Source organism: Bombina bombina, chromosome 8 (genome assembly GCF_027579735.1).
Source record: "Bombina bombina isolate aBomBom1 chromosome 8, aBomBom1.pri, whole genome shotgun sequence".
NCBI lineage: Eukaryota > Metazoa > Chordata > Amphibia > Anura > Bombinatoridae > Bombina > Bombina bombina.
The window spans coordinates 29,481,821-29,500,151 of NC_069506.1; the positions used below are offsets into that span (position 1 = coordinate 29,481,821).

General features: G+C 37.8%; 1 protein-coding gene across 2 annotated transcripts in view; it reads right to left on the minus strand.

Annotated features, from left to right (window-relative positions):
* Positions 1-6,080: 6,080 nt before the first annotated feature.
* EPHA2 (EPH receptor A2) overlaps positions 6,081-18,331 on the minus strand; it is a 41,422-nt gene continuing 29,171 nt past the window's right edge. Inside the window, exons 4-17 of one of the 2 annotated variants that reach the window (XM_053690254.1) lie at positions 15,256-15,411; positions 14,409-14,741; positions 14,179-14,303; positions 13,486-13,636; positions 12,966-13,065; positions 12,466-12,518; positions 12,247-12,372; positions 11,558-11,743; positions 11,356-11,417; positions 10,905-11,114; positions 10,202-10,351; positions 8,753-8,946; positions 7,866-8,021; positions 6,081-7,285 (exon numbers count right to left, since the gene is read on the minus strand). In XM_053690254.1, the coding sequence (XP_053546229.1) occupies positions 7,180-7,285; positions 7,866-8,021; positions 8,753-8,946; positions 10,202-10,351; positions 10,905-11,114; positions 11,356-11,417; positions 11,558-11,743; positions 12,247-12,372; positions 12,466-12,518; positions 12,966-13,065; positions 13,486-13,636; positions 14,179-14,303; positions 14,409-14,741; positions 15,256-15,411 (2,108 nt within the window). In that variant the 3' untranslated portion in view covers positions 6,081-7,179. Of the gene's footprint in view, positions 7,286-7,865; positions 8,022-8,752; positions 8,947-10,201; positions 10,352-10,904; positions 11,115-11,355; positions 11,418-11,557; positions 11,744-12,246; positions 12,373-12,465; positions 12,519-12,965; positions 13,069-13,485; positions 13,637-14,178; positions 14,304-14,408; positions 14,742-15,255; positions 15,412-18,331 lie in introns of both variants that reach the window. The other variant, XM_053690253.1, reaches the window with a different exon arrangement.

Here is an 18,331-nt window from a genome sequence, read left to right on the forward strand (position 1 = left end):
AATCAAGTTCTGCTTGAGTACCCTGGAATCCAAATAGGACGGGAGACCCCTCCCTATACTGGACCCGAAAACAAACAGTGTAATGAAATTAGTCTCACATTGCAAAGGTTCTCCAAAAGATACTTGAAAAAAATGTCTCTCTCTGCTGAAAGACATGGCAAAAGAAGAAAAACTGTCCAGAAATACAGGACATGTAGCCTTGCTCCGGTCTCTAGGACCCCTGGAACTGATATGATCCAGAATTAAACACCCATATAAGATAGAACCTAAAACAGGTCCCTTCTTTATCAAGGTTAGATGGACCTGCTCAGCCTTGGCCGGAATAGCTAAAACCAACTCCTTTTCTCGAAAAGAAGAAAAGGAGTGAAACGTACCGAAAATTCTTAAATTCCAGCTCCTGCTAGAAGATTGCGAACAAGCTATGACGACGGTAAATCTGACTCGAAAATGCAGAGGGAACCATCACCTTGAACTGAATCGAGATGCTTCCTATGGAGGAAGCATCTCGATTCAGTTCAAGGTGATGGTTCCCTCTGCATTTTCGAGTCAGATTTACCGTTGTCATAGCTTGTTCGCAATCTTCTAGCAGGAGCTGGAATTTAAGAATTTTCGGTACGTTTCACTCCTTTTCTCGAAAAGAAGAAAAGGAGTGAAACGTACCGAAAATTCTTAAATTCCAGCTCCTGCTAGAAGATTGCGAACAAGCTATGACGACGGTAAATCTGACTCGAAAATGCAGAGGGAACCATCACCTTGAACTGAATCGAGATGCTTCCATAGGAAGCCGCCAGAAATATTGACAACCGAAGTCGTCACCCTCTAACATCCCATATGACAAAACGTATTCCGAAAAAGAGTTTCTACAACAACCAAGAGCTTTTAAACAAAAAAACTATCCTAACCGGATATAAAAGAAAATAGGCAAGCACACAAGAAGTGATAGCCAAGAAGGAATGTGCAAAAAAACATGTTCTGCCTGTCCTACAACACAAACTCCTCTGTAGAGCTCTGGACTGGGATTCTAAAAATAAAATTTTAAAAAAATGTGTAGACGAGAAAAGAATAGGAACCCCATCTTTCTCCACTCGTCTAATCAAGATTGCCATCTGATTTAGAGGACAAAGATTCGACTGACTGATCAGTACTAGGAGTCTCTAACATTGCCAAAACTTCTCTCAAAAGCAAGTGCAGGCGTACCATTCTAAATCTAAATGCTAAATCCTCTTCAGTCGGAAGAATCAAATCAACAGACTCCGTCCCTGGAGGTCCTACCTCTGAGGCCTCAGAGGGAACCGTATCCCCAGATGACTGATTGAATACAATCGTCAATATATATGACGGACCCTGGGCAGGAGTGCATGGATTAACCCTTCGCTTGAACGTAGCAGGAAGAGGCAAAACGCTAAGGCCGTAGAGATGGCCACGCGGAACTGCGCAGTGGTACCTGGGGAAACTGCATGTGTAGGAACAGAATATTCTAGGGAACACACCTTACGGGACAAGGAATCCTCAGAGGTGGACGGCTCAATGATCTCTAACATCTCAACATTGGTTGATGAGAACACCCTGTTGCGGCATACGGAACATAATTGAGAGAACTGGACTACTCGAGCCTCTTCACAATATACACAGGTATCAAATTCAGTATTAGAGGGATCCCCCTCTAAATTACTAGAATCCTCCATAATTCGCTAATTATAGAAAAAAAAACAACAACTGGCACCTTATACCCCCAATGGCTGGGCCACTCACCACCTCCTATGACTCAGACAGATAGAGAAAATCAATCCTTGCTGCAGACACACGGTCAGGAATAGGAAATGATTCCATACAGATACAAGGAGTCCCACTGTGACCCTGTCTTCTATCGTTAACATATGTATAAAAAATGAAATGATCTTACCGGAATCTATGCCGTGGAACAGAAACACGGTCCTTCAAGTTTGACAGATTGTAGCCGCGCTTCTGACATGGACTTGAGTTTAGAAAACCAGGCAGCGAATCTCGTCAACATTGATTGCTTAGGAGCTGTTAATATGAGTCTGGATGGTTTCGCAGAAAGACTCTCCCTGCATCTCCAGACTCTAACTTTCATCAATGCTCTCACTGAGAGGCTAACAAGACTACTTAAAACTCCAGTCCCATCTCGACGGGTAGTACCCTCCATAAGGAACTACTCCAAAATCTTCTGACACTTCCAACCTCCTGTGACGAAAGGCAAAGAATGACTGGGGATGAGGGAAGTGGGGGAGGTATTTAAGCCTTTGGCTGGGGTGTCTTTGCCTCCTCCTGGTGGCCAGGTTCAGTATTCCCACAAGTAATGAATGCAGCTGTGGACTTTCCCTGTATTAAGAAGGAAATACTGTTTTCAATTTGATAATGGAAGGACATTTTAAAGTTTCTTAAAACTTCATGCTCTATCTGCATTCATTAACATTTAATTTTGACTTTATTGTCCCTAGCTGTTAATTTTGTGGCAGGTCTCACAAGCGTGAAAATATACATATTCCTTCTCAGTACAATGACATTCCTTTTGCAAAATAAAAAAAATAATGCATTATAAAATGTGACAAGGAAAAAAAATATTTGTGTGTTCTTAAGTTCAAGGTGTAACATTCAGGAAGTGAACTTTTTAAGCAAACAATATACATTAACAAGGTGGCGTCGAGCAATGCAAGAATGTGCAATTGTAGTTGTCAGAGCATGTTGCCAGCCCTAAGGGGAATATGCCAGTATACGCCTGAAGTAAGCAATGTGTGCTCTCAATAGATGGTCAGACAGTTCAGTAAATAAAAAAAATATGCAGTAAAATTGTAAATGTGTTTATTGTTCCTTTAAGTAGCTGCTCTGTATTTTGCAGTAATCAGAGTTGTGTGTGCTGCAAATTTGAATGAACCCGCACAGCAATTTCCCAGAGGATAAGGGAAGGATTAAATGTAGGAAATCTGTGCATATCAGTAAGTGCTGTAAAGAAACATTCTGAGATCATTTGAAAACTTCTCAGCAATGTTCACTCATATATGTATTTAATATCATTTTGAATAGACAGCAACAATTTTAAGTTTTCTGAAAAACAGAGCCAAGAAAGGATCGTTTAACCCCTTAGCTGTCAAAGACACCTGAAACACATTGCATAGCTGCTCTGAGCAAGGTGCAGGATTTAGAATATCAAAGATTACAGCTGCTTGCCATGTAGGATTGTAAGACTAAGTTTGTTTAGAAAGTTGTTAAAAGTATCTCAGAGTCCAGCTGCTCTTTGTCAACATACTGCTAATGTCTTGACATGTTTTTATTTATAATCTCATGGTTAAACTGGTCCTTGGGGACTGATCTCAGTGACTATTTCCTGTGAGAACTGAATTTTGTGTATGTACATATAGATATACACATATATATATATATATACACACACACAAAATATATACACATACACACAAAATATATAAACGCACACATACATACACAAAATATATACACATGCACATATATACATACACACAAAATATATACACACGCTTTGGAAAGTATCACTAAAGTTAACAATAAGGAGGAGAAAAAGTTACTTGTTCACTTAAACATAGGAGAAAGGATAATTTCGTACTAGACTCTTACAATTTCTTACCAATGCAATCACAGAAGCTTTGCAGTGCAGAAACGTATCTCCGTTCCTGCTGCTCATGTGTAAACCACAAACCCCAATGGACAGAGTTGTTAATGGTTAGGGTTACAGGGAGCAGCAGAATTTTCTAATGCAATGGCAACAATTGGGAAAAACCCCCCACTAAATACATTTTTATTTTTTAGCAAAAAATGTGACGTTTTAGGGATCAATCACTCCTCCATCAGACCGGTCTGATGAAGGATTGATTGATCCCGGAAACGTCACATTTTTGGCTAAATAAAGCACCTTTTTGAAAATCCAGAGAGTGCAAGCTTCATCTGTACTGTATTAATTCGTGCCTGCACCCTGGTAGATGCTTTTTAAGTGAGAGTGCGCTTTCCTTACTCTATTATATATATATATACACATAGTGGATATGAAAAGTCTACACACCTGTTAAAATGTCAGGTTTCTGCGATGTAAAAAAATGAGACAAAGATAAATCATTCCAGAACTTTTTCCACCTTTAATGTGACCTATAAACTGTACAACTCAATTGCAAAACAAACTGAAATCTTTTAGGTGAGGGGAAGTAGAAATAAAAAACTAAAATATGGTTGCATAAGTGTGCACACCCTTAAACTAATACTTTGTTGAAGCACCCTTTGATTTTATTACAGCACTCAGTCTTTTGGGGTATGAGTTTTTCAGCATGGCACATTTTGACTTGGCAAGATTTGCCCACTCTTCTTTGCAAAAACACTCCAAATCTGTCAGATTGCGAGGGCATCTACTGTGCACAGCCCTCTTCAGGTCACCTCACAGATTTTTGATTGGATTCAGGTCTGGGCTCTGACTGGGCCATTCCAAAACTTAAATCTTCTTCTGGTGAAGCCATTCCTTTGTTGATTTGGATGTATGCTTTGGGTCGTTGTCATGCTGAAAGATGAAGTTCCTCTTCATGTTCAGCTTTCTAGCAGAAGCCTGAAGGTTTTGTGCCAATATTGTCTGGTATTTGGAACTGTTCATAATTCCCTCTACCTTGACTAAGGCCCCAGTTCCAGCTGAAGAAAAACAGCCCCAAAGCATGATGCTGACACCACCATGCTTCACTGTGGGTATGGTGTTCTTTTGGTTACATGCAGTGTTTCTGCGCAGAACATATCTTTTGGAATTATGGCCAAAAAGTTTAAGCTTGGTTTCATCAAACCAGAACACCTTTTGCAACATGCTTTTGGGAGACTTCAGATGTGTTTTTGCAAAATTTAGCTGGGCTTGGATGTTTTTTTTTGTAAGAAAAGGCTTCCGTCTTGCTACTCTACCCCATAGCCCAGACATATGAAGAATACGGGCGATTGTTGTCACATGCACCACACAGCCAGTACTTGCCAGATATTCCTGCAGCTCCTTTAATGGTGCTGTAGGTCTCTTGGTAGCCTCCCAGACCAGTTTTCTTCTCGTCTTTTCATCCATTTTGGAGGGACATGCAGTTCTTGGTAATGTCACTGTTGCGCCATATTTTCTCCACTTGATGATGACTGTCTTCACTGTGTTCCATGGTATAGCTAATGCCTTGGAAATTCTTTTGTACCGTTCTCCTGACTGATACCCTTTTAACAATGAGATCCCTCTGATGCTTTGGAAGCTCTCTCCGAACCATGGCTTTTGTAGGTTGCGACTAAGAAAAAGTCAGGAAAGACCAACTAGAACAGCTGAACTTTATTTAGGGTTAATCAGCGGCACTTTAAATGATGGCAGGTGTGTACCGACTCCTATTTAACATGATTTTGAATGTGATTGCTCAATTCTAAACACAGCTACATCCCCAGTTAATACAACCATATTCTTTTCTTTTTATTTTTACTTCCCTCCACCTAGAAGTTTCAGTTTGTTTTTCAATCAAGTTGTACAGTTTATAGGTCACATTAAAAGGTGGAAAAAGTTCTGGAATGATTTATCTTTGTCTCATGTTTTTACATCACAGAAACCTGACATTTTAACAGGGGTGTGTAGACTTTTTATATCGTATGTATGTATGTATGTATGTATGTATGTATGTATGTATGTATGTATGTATGTATGTATATATATATATTGTATATATATTGCATATTATATATACATACATACATACATATACATATATATACACACACACACAAATATTCATACATACAGTGTTCTCTACAGAAAATTTAGCGAGCCGGATGGCATTACAAAGTAGCCGGGTGGGGGCAGTGTAATACTTTCTAATAGTATAATATTTTATGCTATCCAAAGCACAAAATAATTGCATAATTTAACAACGTATTTGGGTTTTTTTTTGAGCAATAAACTTTGAAAATTGCTATTAGCTAATTTTTGCTTATTTTTAGCTAAAATTTTAGCCAGGTGGTCAGTTAATTCAGCCAGGTTGTGCATCCATTAAAAAGGTCCTGGGGAGAATGTGTGTGTGTGGTCACAAAAGAAAACACAACACTTTATTCTTTTGAAAAACTAATCTGCAGGTTTATTTCTGAGAAAAGCCTATCAATAAATATAAAAAAATAAATAATTAGTAAATGTACAGTATTAACACTGAGTGCAGAGCACACATCTAAATACAATAGGCACAAAGGAATAAATTAGAAAATAAAAACTGAACAATCTTGCATTTCAGGCACTTTTCATATATACAGACTGTTTTTGAATGTTAAAAGATTAAAATAAATTGAACGGATAGCTTTTAACCTAAAGCATATTATTATCCAACAGTTATGATAAAAATAATATTTTTGAAATGATGTAATGTTTTCCCATCGTGTAACAAAATAAAATAAAATAAAGAAGAATAAACTAATTTGGCAGCAGTTCTTGGCAAGCTTGTAATTTTCCTAGAATGCCCAGCAGTCCGCAGTAACAGGCCTGGAATTTACGGTCTACGGACTGTGCCGATTCCATCTTCACCCTGAGTACCAGTCTTCACAAAACTCAGTATATTGAGTGAAATTCAAAGTGCTCTCCAAAGTCCAGCAAACGTTGCAGTAACAGGAACTGGTCTCAAAAGGTTTAGGTTCACACAAACCCCACTACATGAACTGGGTTACCTTGCAGTTCCCAAATCCAAAACTTGTGCACCAATCGAATCCAACTGTTTCTGCTCCTACAAAGGCCCACAGAAAAGTCTAATAAAGGGCAGAGGAGCAGTAAGGTGTTTGTTGTTATAAGCAGCTGTGTGTGCAGCGTCTGACGCCGCAGGGACTCTCAGATGTGCACTGCACACAAAATAAACACAGCAACTTGAAAAAAATAGAATCTTGTGTCTGCAGACAATATAGTCCATGTGCACAATAAGGTAAGACATGGCAACGACTTTGTTTCAACTTGACGCTTGCTGGTTCTGAAAACACTAACTATTTGAATCTTCAAGTATGTCCGGTTTTAGTTTTTGGAAAATGCCCAGAAGAGTTTCTCCTTATGGCCACAGGTGGTAAGGGCTGCACAATCTGAGATTTCCAAGAGGATGGAAAGGTTGCACCTTATTGGTCCTTACATGGATGCAGTCACCATGATCACTATTACGAGCCCCACATTGGTCATCAGATTGGGATTCCCATAGTACTAGCTTGTTCCTTGAGTCCTAGAATGCTAAATGCTACTCGTTTCTGATGTCCTGGTGGGCGAATGCCCAGCTGCTTAATGTCCCTAAAAGGCAAAAGCAAACTGATTAGATGCTGGTATTGCATGTTCTAATAAATATATATATATATATATATATTTTTTTTTATTATTATTAATATTTTTTTTAAAGGGACACTAAACCCAATATTTTTTTTAATGATTCAGATAGAGCAGCAATTTTAAGAAACTTTCTAATTTACTCCTATTATCATTTTTTCTTCGTTCTCTTGCTATCTTTATTTAAAAAGCAGCAATTTAAAGCTTAGGAGTCGGTCCATTTTAGGTTCAGCACCCTGGATAGTGCTTGCTTATTTGTGGCTGCATTTAGTAAACCAATAAGCAAGAATAACCCAGGTTCTGAACAATAAATGGGCCGGCTCCTAAGCTTTAAATTCCTGCTTTTTAAATAAAGATAGCAAGAGAATGAAGAAAAATTGATTATAGGAGTAAATTAGAAAGTTGCTTAAAACTGCATGCTCTGTCTGAATCATTAAAGAAAAAAAAAATTGGGTTTAGTGTCCCTTTAATTCTGCTCCGGAATTTCTCCCATGAAGCAGAATTTGGCGTAAACAAACATCAATACTAAATACGTTAGGACACTTACTCTTGGTTCATAAGGATGACCTTGTCCATGGAGTTGAATGGAGATGACAGGAAGCATTCTGTGTACTGCTGCATTTTGATGGACTCCAGCCATTCGGGAATGGATCTGAACGGCATCCCTTCTGAGCCGCTAGTGCTGGGTAGACGGATGGAGATTCTAGGAGACAGCAAGGAAAAGCTGGGGTCAAATAGACATAAACAGATGACCTTTGACCGTTATTTATAACTGACACAAAAAGCTCTCTTGGGGCCAGTTTATGGGACAGATAAACAGAAGACTTTACTGGAATGTTTGGGAGATTTATGTTCTTCATTTAACTGTTTAGTGATAGCAAAAGCCTGTGGGCTTAAATTTCAATTCTTAAAAATGTGAGTGGGTAGGTAAGAATCACATGGTATAAAATTCCTCAACTGCTATTAAAAAAGGGCATTGTATTGTAATAATCAAATGCAATAATTATATTAAATGCAGGCCGGTAAGCCAATCAAAAACAGCACACACACACAGCCACCAATTACTGGCCATGTCAAGAATCAACATAGAAGCTCATCTGTGTGACTTCAACTATGTGTTTAATCCCTTAATAGTGCTCAAACACATTAAAAAATAAGCATCTGATATTAAAATACTCTAAGGAATTATACAGCATTTTTTTGTTTTAACAGAATGCCCCTTTATACTCTCTTCTTGTTCCTCCCTGCTCTGTCTGTTACTGACAAATAAAGTTGTTCATCAGCTGTCACTAAAATAGGTTTGAAAATAAAACAGTATAATAGACCATTTCTAAATCAGTATTCCTAATTCTCTCATACAAGATGTTATGCAGCGACCTGGTTTATTCCTTGGCATCAGAGAATGCCCTTAACCACAACCAGCAGTTTACTCACCTTGGGTCAAAATCAGCCAGAGTCTTCAGAGAGTCAGGAGCTCGGATCAGTTTGTCCAGGATACTGACGATGTCTGTAAACTTGGGCCTGCGGTTACGTTCCTGTTGCCAACATTGCATCATAAGCTGGAATATGGCTGACGGACAGTCCATGGGTGCCGGGAGACGGAAGCCTTCATTGATCACCCTCATCACCTGCCATGTACAAACAGAACAACATAATTAATATCCAAAAGGTAATTACATAGCTGCGTATCAGAAACATAAAAACACATAGGGCAAGTTTTATCAATTTACGAGCGGACAGGATTCACAAGTTGTGAACCTGTCTGCACTTGATCGCAAATGGTGGGGTAGATATGTTCCCCCGTATTTATCATTGCATGAGGGAACAATGCCGCCCCCTCCTACACTCAGGGCTTGTCAATCACCCTGATCAAATTAATCTAGGGTGATTTTCATCCGCAAACTTCAGTTTGGAGGAGAGTTTATGAAGCAGCAGTTAAAATAGCTGCTTCATAAATATCAGTTGCAGGCTCAAATGAACGAGCCTGCAACCGATCTGGGCATTCGCCTTGCACTCAATCTTGCCCATAAGCGTATGATTTCATCATTTAGAAATTATTTTCTAATATTTTTTTTTTTTATATATATATAAAAAGCAACTGAAATTTCTGGAAATGTGTGCAAATAAACCATTTGATAAGTTTTTCTAAATGACTAGAATAAACCAAAAAGATTTTATCAGCAGAGAAGAACCACAAAGGTCATTGAGTCTGCCTGTATTACTATGAGAAGTGCAGGCTTTATTAATTTGTAGAATAACCGTGTATATTCCAGGTGCATTACTAAGCATGTGCAAAAGTGCACAGTATATACCTATATGCATTTTGTGATAGGCTGATGGCTGTCACATGATGGGGCGGAGTCTCAAAATGGATTAAATGAAAATTTTCGGAAAATATTATACTGCTCATTTCAAACTCAAAGTAAGGGATATTGCATTGTCTTTTTATTGTCTATTTGCCAGTTATTCAGTTTTACTGTATTTAGTGGTTCCTTAAAGTAATTGCTATATGCAAAGTTAAAATTAAACTTGCATGATTCAGATAAAGTATATCATTTCAAGACACTATTAACTTCACGTCTATTTTAAAATATGCCTCGTTCTCTTGGTATCCCTTGTTGAAAATGAATACGCACATATCCTACACTAGTGGGAGCTAGCTGGTGATTGGTGCCTGCACACATTTGTTTCTTGTGATTGGCTAACTAGGTGTGTTCATCTAGATGCCAGCAGTGCAATGCTGTTTCTTCAAAGGATAACAAGAGAATGAAGCAAATTCAATACTAGAAGTAAATTGGAAAGTTGTTTACAATTGTATGTTCTATCCAAATTATGGAAGGCGGCTTCCTGTCCCTTTAATGAGAATTGTGAAAAAATGTTTACCTCATGATTGGACATTTCCCAATAGGGTCTCTCGCCATATGACATCACTTCCCACATAACGATGCCGTAGCTCCACACATCGCTGGCAGAAGTGAACTTTCTGTATGAGATGGCTTCAGGAGCTGTCCAACGGATTGGGATTTTACCACCCTGTAAATGGGAAGATAACTAATGTGAGCGAAACTGCAATTTCAGTGATGGAGAAATAAATGCACAGGCCCGACTTTATCCCTCTATTAACCAGACAGGTAACTACATGCAGGGTCGAGAAGTAGGCCCCCCCCAAACCACATGCTGCTAACATATTTACTACTGTTTGTAGAATGCATTTACACTATAATGAATAAAATACCATAGGGTACAGATAGATTTCTGTTACTGGAGAAAAAAAAAATTCCACCTTAGTAATAAATGTCAATGAGTCATTATACACTACAGGCAAAATGCTACCACCCAGAAAATCCATATCAAACAGACTATGGAATCTGATCTCCACCCTATGCATATGTAGCTGTGCCAAGTGATAATTAAGATGTGCCACAATTGTAGTTTACTGCTTAGATACAAGGAATAACATGCAAAAATATTTAAAGATAAGATATACATCAATAAAAAAAAAAAAAAAAAAAAAAAGGAATATATTAGTTCCTACAGCCTAACAAATATGTAGCACGTTCCTTTCCTGGCTGTAGACTTTACTTACACTGGTTGTATACGTAGCATCTGGATCATCCTCCAGGACTCGGGACAGTCCGAAATCGGACACCTTGCAGACTAGTTGGCTGTTCACCAGTATGTTCCGAGCTGCCAGATCACGGTGCACATAGTTCATTTCTGATAGGTATTTCATTCCAGCAGCAATTCCCCGTAACATTCCAACCAGCTGTATTGGACTGAACTCCCCATCATTGTCCTGTGGTTTTGGAGGGAAGATTGAGCACTTAATTTCAGATGGCAGAAACTTCTAACCTAATTTGTCAAATTGTTACATTTTGTCATCTATAACTTAAATGCAAAAATGAATGTTTAGGATAAATTTCTGAAATATCATGAACAGTCCCAATATCATAACCAAAACATCAGTGCCAGTGACTCTTCACATATGATTTCTATACATTCTGCCATGTAATAGGACATTTACATGTATAACCTACCTTCAGAAACTTGTCCAGAGCTCCATTTTCCATATACTCTGTAACGATCATCATGGGCTTATCTGCAAGAGGACAAAAATATTAGAAGAGGCATTCAGCAAAAAAATAAAATTAAAAAAAAAAAGTGTCCTACAAGAAAAGATAATGGAGAAAAAAAAATATTCATATAGAAATTTGTGATGGTACTTTATTTATGCCTTACATTTGGATACAACGCCCTCCAGACGAATAATGTTGTGATGGCAGAACTGTCCCATGATACTGGCCTCGCTCAGGAAGTCGATACGTTGTTTGTCGGTGTATCCGGCCTTCAGAGTCTTGATTGCCACCGGACTTTCCTTCTTTCCTGGAAGCTTCAGAATTCCTTTATACACCTCTCCAAACTCCCCTACAAGAACACAATATCCAGAATGTTATTTCTAAAAAACAGGTAGGTTGCTCAACAGATTCAAAAATTCCTAGAAGAGCTGGTTGTCTAATCTGGCACTTCTCTCCATGACAATAGCGATTTCAGTGCTCCTATCCCTAAATTAACTTCTCTCCTTGGTAATAGCGATTTCAGCGCTCCTATCCTCTCCCATTTTTTCTGTATAGTCTGGAGGGAGACTTTTGGGGAAAGAAGCTTTTACCTACCAGCGCGGGGATAATATACTGTGTAAAATAGTGTCTAATCTGGCACGTCATGAAGTTGGCCAGCAGTGTACGGATATCAACAACATAGTATATTTATTCCATATCTATACACAGTTTACTTCAACATATCACCTTGAGTAGAAGACTGTATGGGCTATACAAATTCAATATTGGGTCTGTAGAGTCAATGTAACTTTAACCACTTTTGCATCAAACAACCATTTATAAATAAATATATATATCTGCTTAATTGCTTACCTGCTCCAATTACTTTTTGTCTGGAGACAGCGTTGGGAGCAATCTCGGTGGTGAACTTCAGCACAGCCTTGTTAGGATCTTCATAAGTGTGAGGGTCTACATAGGTCTTTAGAGGTTTCAGTTGTTCTGAGAAGAAGAAAAATTCCAAATGATGATGAGTAAGAAGAAATATGGTGCCTAGAATTTTTTGTGTGTGTAAAAACTTAATAGGTTCCTTACCTGCTTTGAAGTATACATCATCAGGACAATCCCGGCCATGTAGATTTCTCTTACTGCAAAATAAAACAGACAAATTAATGACTGGGTTAGGGGCATTATACTCAAAAATGTAATTCAAAATTAATTGTGTAGCAAAAATAAATAACTAAATAAAATGTAATATACTTTCATTATTTATTTTGTTCCCTTTTCTTTAAATGTAACCCTGACATATTTGTGGATTTTGTCAATGTACTGCATCCTGCAAACTTAATACTTGGCCCTACAAAATTATACACAGTGATTACTTTTATCAATGCTGGACCTATTTTATGTGTATATATCTGTCCCCAATTGGTCAAAGTCAAGGAGATAAGACATATGTACATTTATTTCAAGGTGCATTTCCTAGAAATGTAAAAACAATAAAATAAAAGTTTTAAATGGGTTTAGAACATTTATTTTGCGTGTATTGTTTGGGGGTATGACCTACGTTAACTATTAGTCTGTGTGGTACTTACTTTCGGCAGCGGTAGAGGATTATAAATGCAGCTATGCAAATAATCACCACGGTCACAACGGCTGCTGCGATAATTGCAACCTGTTTAGACTCTTCTGGGGCTGCTGGATAAACAATGGAAAGAAAAAATAAGAATAGAGCAAAATATTAAAAATGAATAAAATTTGTAAATATGGTTTTGTGAGTTCATTTATTAAGTTATTATTTTATGTTTCTATGTCACCACTGTATAGTAGTTTTTTTATTTCTTTTTTTTTTTTAAATACAAATAAAGATGGAAATGTGTTTCCCAGGTTATAAAAATAGGGAAAAGAAAGACAGACTCACAAACATGGGCAAAACTTTAGGATTTATTATTAGTGAAACAAATCAGATGCCGGAACTAACCAAACACAACCATTTTTGTTATTTGTTTCACTAAAGAATTTTTGCACATATTTACTAGGAACCTTTGTATATTTGACCACATTTCCCCTTCTACCCATTAACCCCCCCGGGCTTGACGTTACATACAGACTTACCCTCAGGAAGTGTTTCAAACTCGTACTCCGCGTTGTTTGAGCTCTGACCTTCCACTTGGATTCGCACCACATAGATGGTACCTGGAGAAAGTTTACCGAGGGTCACAGAGTTTCCCTCTATTCGGTGAACAGAGTAACTACTCATATCATGCTGGAAAAAAAAAATAAAAAAAAATGTTAGTATAAAAACCAGAAATTGCCCAGAACTTGTCCAAGAGACATTCTGTCTATAAGAAATATTTATTGCGTAGTTACTTTCAGTGAATGTCTATCTGCTGCTTATACCATTGTTGATCACCCAAATTCTCCAAATTGTCATCCCCTGTTGTGACAATGACAAAGTGCTCTTACCTATTAACCACACTTGCCATATTACAAATGTTTTGGCCTCCACTTGCCTCACTCTACAGATCCTCACTCAGAATTAGCATCATCTCTAAGCTAATGACACCCAGATTTACTAATGATTCATTCTCTACTCCCTTTGGTTCATAGATGCTATTGCAAGATCCCCGGTACAAATTTACTCACTATATAAAGCTCAGTGCCCCTCACTTTGTCTTGTTGATGCAAAAGAATGAAAGTGTAGACTAAACATGATAAAAACAACAATGCACACACATCTATAAAAACATTAGCCATGCTAGAAGATTGTATCCAAGGTGAAACAGTGCTTTAGAACAGGTCTCCTACCTTTTTATTGTAAGTGACCTCATACTTCCAGGCTCGATTTTGTTGACGGGGACTGACAGACCAGGACAAGCTAAGGGAATGGGCGTCTCGGGTATCCAAGTTCACAGATGTTACCTTTGGTGGTTCTAAGAAAGATGTGAGACACAAAACAATCAATAAATTTGACATTTTCATAAAAAAAGGGTTTAATTTTTCAGCTCTGGAACATCACAAACAGGTGCTACGCTTACCGGTCTGATTTACACTGACACGCAGGGTGGTGTAACTGTGGCCAGTCCCGGATCTAGATACGCCATTTCGTGCTTCCACAGTGAAGGTGTAATTAAGATGTGGCTCCAACTCTGTGATGGCCAGACTGGTCCCTTTTAGCTCGGATGGGTTTTCAGAGTATCGCACATTGGAGTCACAAGAACGGCATTCGCTGGGTTCTGGGAAGCACTGTTTGCAAGTCACAGTGTAGGTGACATCATCACGGCCACCAGTGTTGAGGGGAGGTGACCAGAGAAGCTTTACAGTGGAGCCCAATGTCACAGAAGTGAGATCACGTGGTGCAGTGGGAGATTCTAGCAAAGGAAAAAGTGGTCATCATTCTCAGCTCAGGATGCACATACACTTATTTATTATTGGTTGTTTGTCACTCACAGAGTCTACTAAATTGGACATGGAACTCAAAACTAAAATTAAGATAAAGAGTATAATTTTGAAAAAAGACTTTTCAATTTATTTCTATTATCAAAATGTACCCCTATCTATTGCTATCCTTTCTTAAAACTTAGCTATCCCCATGAAAGGATAGGCTCAGGAGTGTGCACGTGTATTGAGCAGCATATGGAAGAAGTCTTTCCAATAATGTTTTGGAACAATGCTAAACACTATTGAGTTGCAAACACTACAGGACTCTTACACACTCTTGAACCTAACTCAGTAGGCTCTCATGCAATGGAAATTGGTTTCTACTAAGCCTACAGAGAGAAGTAAATTTGACAACAGTTGTATATTGGAAAGTTTTTTTAAATCATACGTTCTTTATCATAAAGGCTTAAATTATCACGTCCCTTTATATCTTACACTACTTACGGGTACAAGGAGAAGAAACTGGATCAGAAGTGGCGCGATAGTAGCCATCTTGGCAAGGACAGGATATGGAACCTTCTTCAGATGGTTCTGTGTGGTCTGGACATGGCAGACAGGCGTTGTCAGAGATGTCACTTTTGAAAAATCCAGGTTGACAGGCTGAAACCGAGAGAAATAGAAGCTTAATATCAGATTTGCAGAGTATCCAGCACAATACACAGGCTTTTAATAAAAAGTCAAAATTAAAAGTTTCATGATTCAAATAGAAGTACGGAAAAAAATAAAAAAAATAATAAATGCATAAAAATAATGTGAATTTATTATGCACACTCTGAGCATGTGCAAAAGTGCACAGTATATAGGTATATGTATTTTCTGATTGGCTGATGAGCGTCACGTGATACAGGGGGAGGAAAAATGGATTAAACTTTGAAATATGCCCGAAAATATTCTACTACTCATTTCAAATTAAGTGCTATTTTGTCTTTTTACTGTGTATTTGTCTGTGATTCAATCCTACTGTATTTAGTGGTTCTTTAACACATGGCACTAAATAGACTCGTTGCACCTGTTTAACCCAGAGTAGGTGATTCTGACAGACATGAACAGAAAACTCAGCATGGCACAGGAATGGGGGCAGATCTGTGCAAGTCACCCTATAAATACCAGCTCACACCCCTACTCTGCCCCTCTTCCTATAAATACTCTCAACCCCTGCTGCTCACAGCTGTGTCCCTGCAGGAGACAGTACATACAGCATTGCGTACCCCCATGTGGCACCCGCTAATAGATCCCTGTTCTGCTAGGAACAGAATCATTCTTCACCAGCACAAAGCTGTCACTGTCTAGCTGGTTTTATTTGGTGCTTTTTACAAGAGCCTGGTCTCGTTAATAGGTTTTACTGGAGCCTATGGAGGGGACTGACAATTTCTATATATATAAAAAATGTAATATGACGCGATTAACCCAACCCCTGCTGCAATCTCATAACCTCATACACATGAAATAGGCTGAGTCATAGATTGAATACAAAGTGGGGTTTATACAGTTAATACTGATGCATCAGCAGAGAGCGGCTATGCTACTATACATTGTGTCTATAATCTTCTGCTCTTTCCTGCCCCTATTAAAATTCTTGTGCTCCCACTAAAGTCAAACATTAATGTGGGCAGTACAGCGTTATATATGGTCTCATCTGTATGTCTTTATCTTTCACAAGACTGGTGAGCAATTTCTTGATAGATGTACTTTTAAATATTGACAAAATAAGGGTAAACTTTTAGTGTCTATAAAGCAATGGGAGCTGCCATATTGTAACTTAGGTTTCTTTCTCTGCTGTGGCCAATTAGGGACAGTTATAAATAGGTCACTAGAGTGCGCAGCCAATGGCTGTGTGGAATATAAGTGTTCTGCACTTCCATTTCAAACTGAAAAGCTCACAATTTGAGAATGGAATTACAGGGAAAGGGTACAAACTAAAGTATATTGTAGCATTATATATTACCATCTCAAAGTGTATAACACTGCAACATTGATTGCTTGATCAATGCTTTAAATCATCTCTGTCCAAAGGAAGAGAAAAGATGCGTTGTATACAAATACACATAAAAGAGACTTGGCAGCAACTTGTGTTCTACATAGTACAAATTCCACCCCAGAACTGCCACTCCTGCTCACTCTGCCCATTCATAACTACAGAACAAGTGGTGATCTCTAGAACGCAGTAACAGCGCAGCTATCCTTGAGGTGCATATTTTACAAGTCCCCTTATACACGGCCTCTTTAGCTGCAGCCAGTTCAACCAGTTTCCCTACTAGAGAGTGTGTGGTGAGAGTTAGTAAGTTGTAGCTCAGCACCAGAGATCTTGCTTCAAGAGATTAAAAAAAATAAATGAACAAGATCACCATTCAACATGGTTACTGTAAGTCGTGCGCTCTTACAAACATACATTTTACAGAATAAGAAAAGCTCAGTATTCTAGTATTAGTATGGAGCAGTTTAATACAATATCTGAAGATTGGAAGTCCTTTGGTGCAGGGTTCTCCTACTTCTTTGTTTTATGTATCGGTTTCATGGTACACAATCAGTCTATTTTTTTAACCATTTCTTGTGTACCCAGCACTACGGAGTTTGGCGGCACTGATTCAAAACAGGTTTAGTCTCTCAAATGTATATATATAAAAAAAAAAAAAAAAAAAAAAAAAATCAGAAGAAGAACTAAGACATTAAAGGGACAGGAAACCCCAAAAATGTAATTTCATGATTCAGATAAAACATACAATTTAAAACAACTTTCAAATTGACATTTATTATCAAATTTGCTTCATTATATTGTTATCCTTTGTTGAAGGAACTGCACTACTGGTAGCTAACTGAATATATCTAGTTAGCCAGTCACAAGAGACAAAATGTGTGCAGGCACCAATCAGCAGTTAGCTCCTACTAGTGTAGGATGTGTGTGTATTCCTTTTTTAACAAGGGATACCAAAAGAACAAAGCACATTTGAAAATAGAAGTGGTTTTTAAAAAGTGTCTTAAAATTGCATGCTCTGATTCTGAAAGTTTAATTTTGGACTTTACTAATCATTTAAACTCAAAATTACACATAAAAAAAAAAAGAGGCTGCCATTCACTAAAAAGTGTCACACAAGCTCCCACCAAGCAGAGACCCCCCCCAATACATAATTTATAGCCTAGCTTTCAAAGACAAACGCCCAAAAAGCTACTTTCCCTAAAATATGGGCATCACTGATCTGTAATCTGCCAGGCCTTGAAAAGTGTGTGTGTGTATATGTATGTATATATATATATATATATATATATATATATATATATATATATATATATATATATATATATATATATATATATATATATATATATATATATATGTGTGTGTGTGTGTGTGTATATGTATGTGTGTATATGTGTGTGTGTGTTTATATATATATATATATATATATATATATATATATATATATATATATATATATATATATTTTATAAAATGAATGTTTTACCAGGTCAATGAGGAGGTATATTTTGTTTTGTTACTAATGTGCAGAGTGCAATATATTAC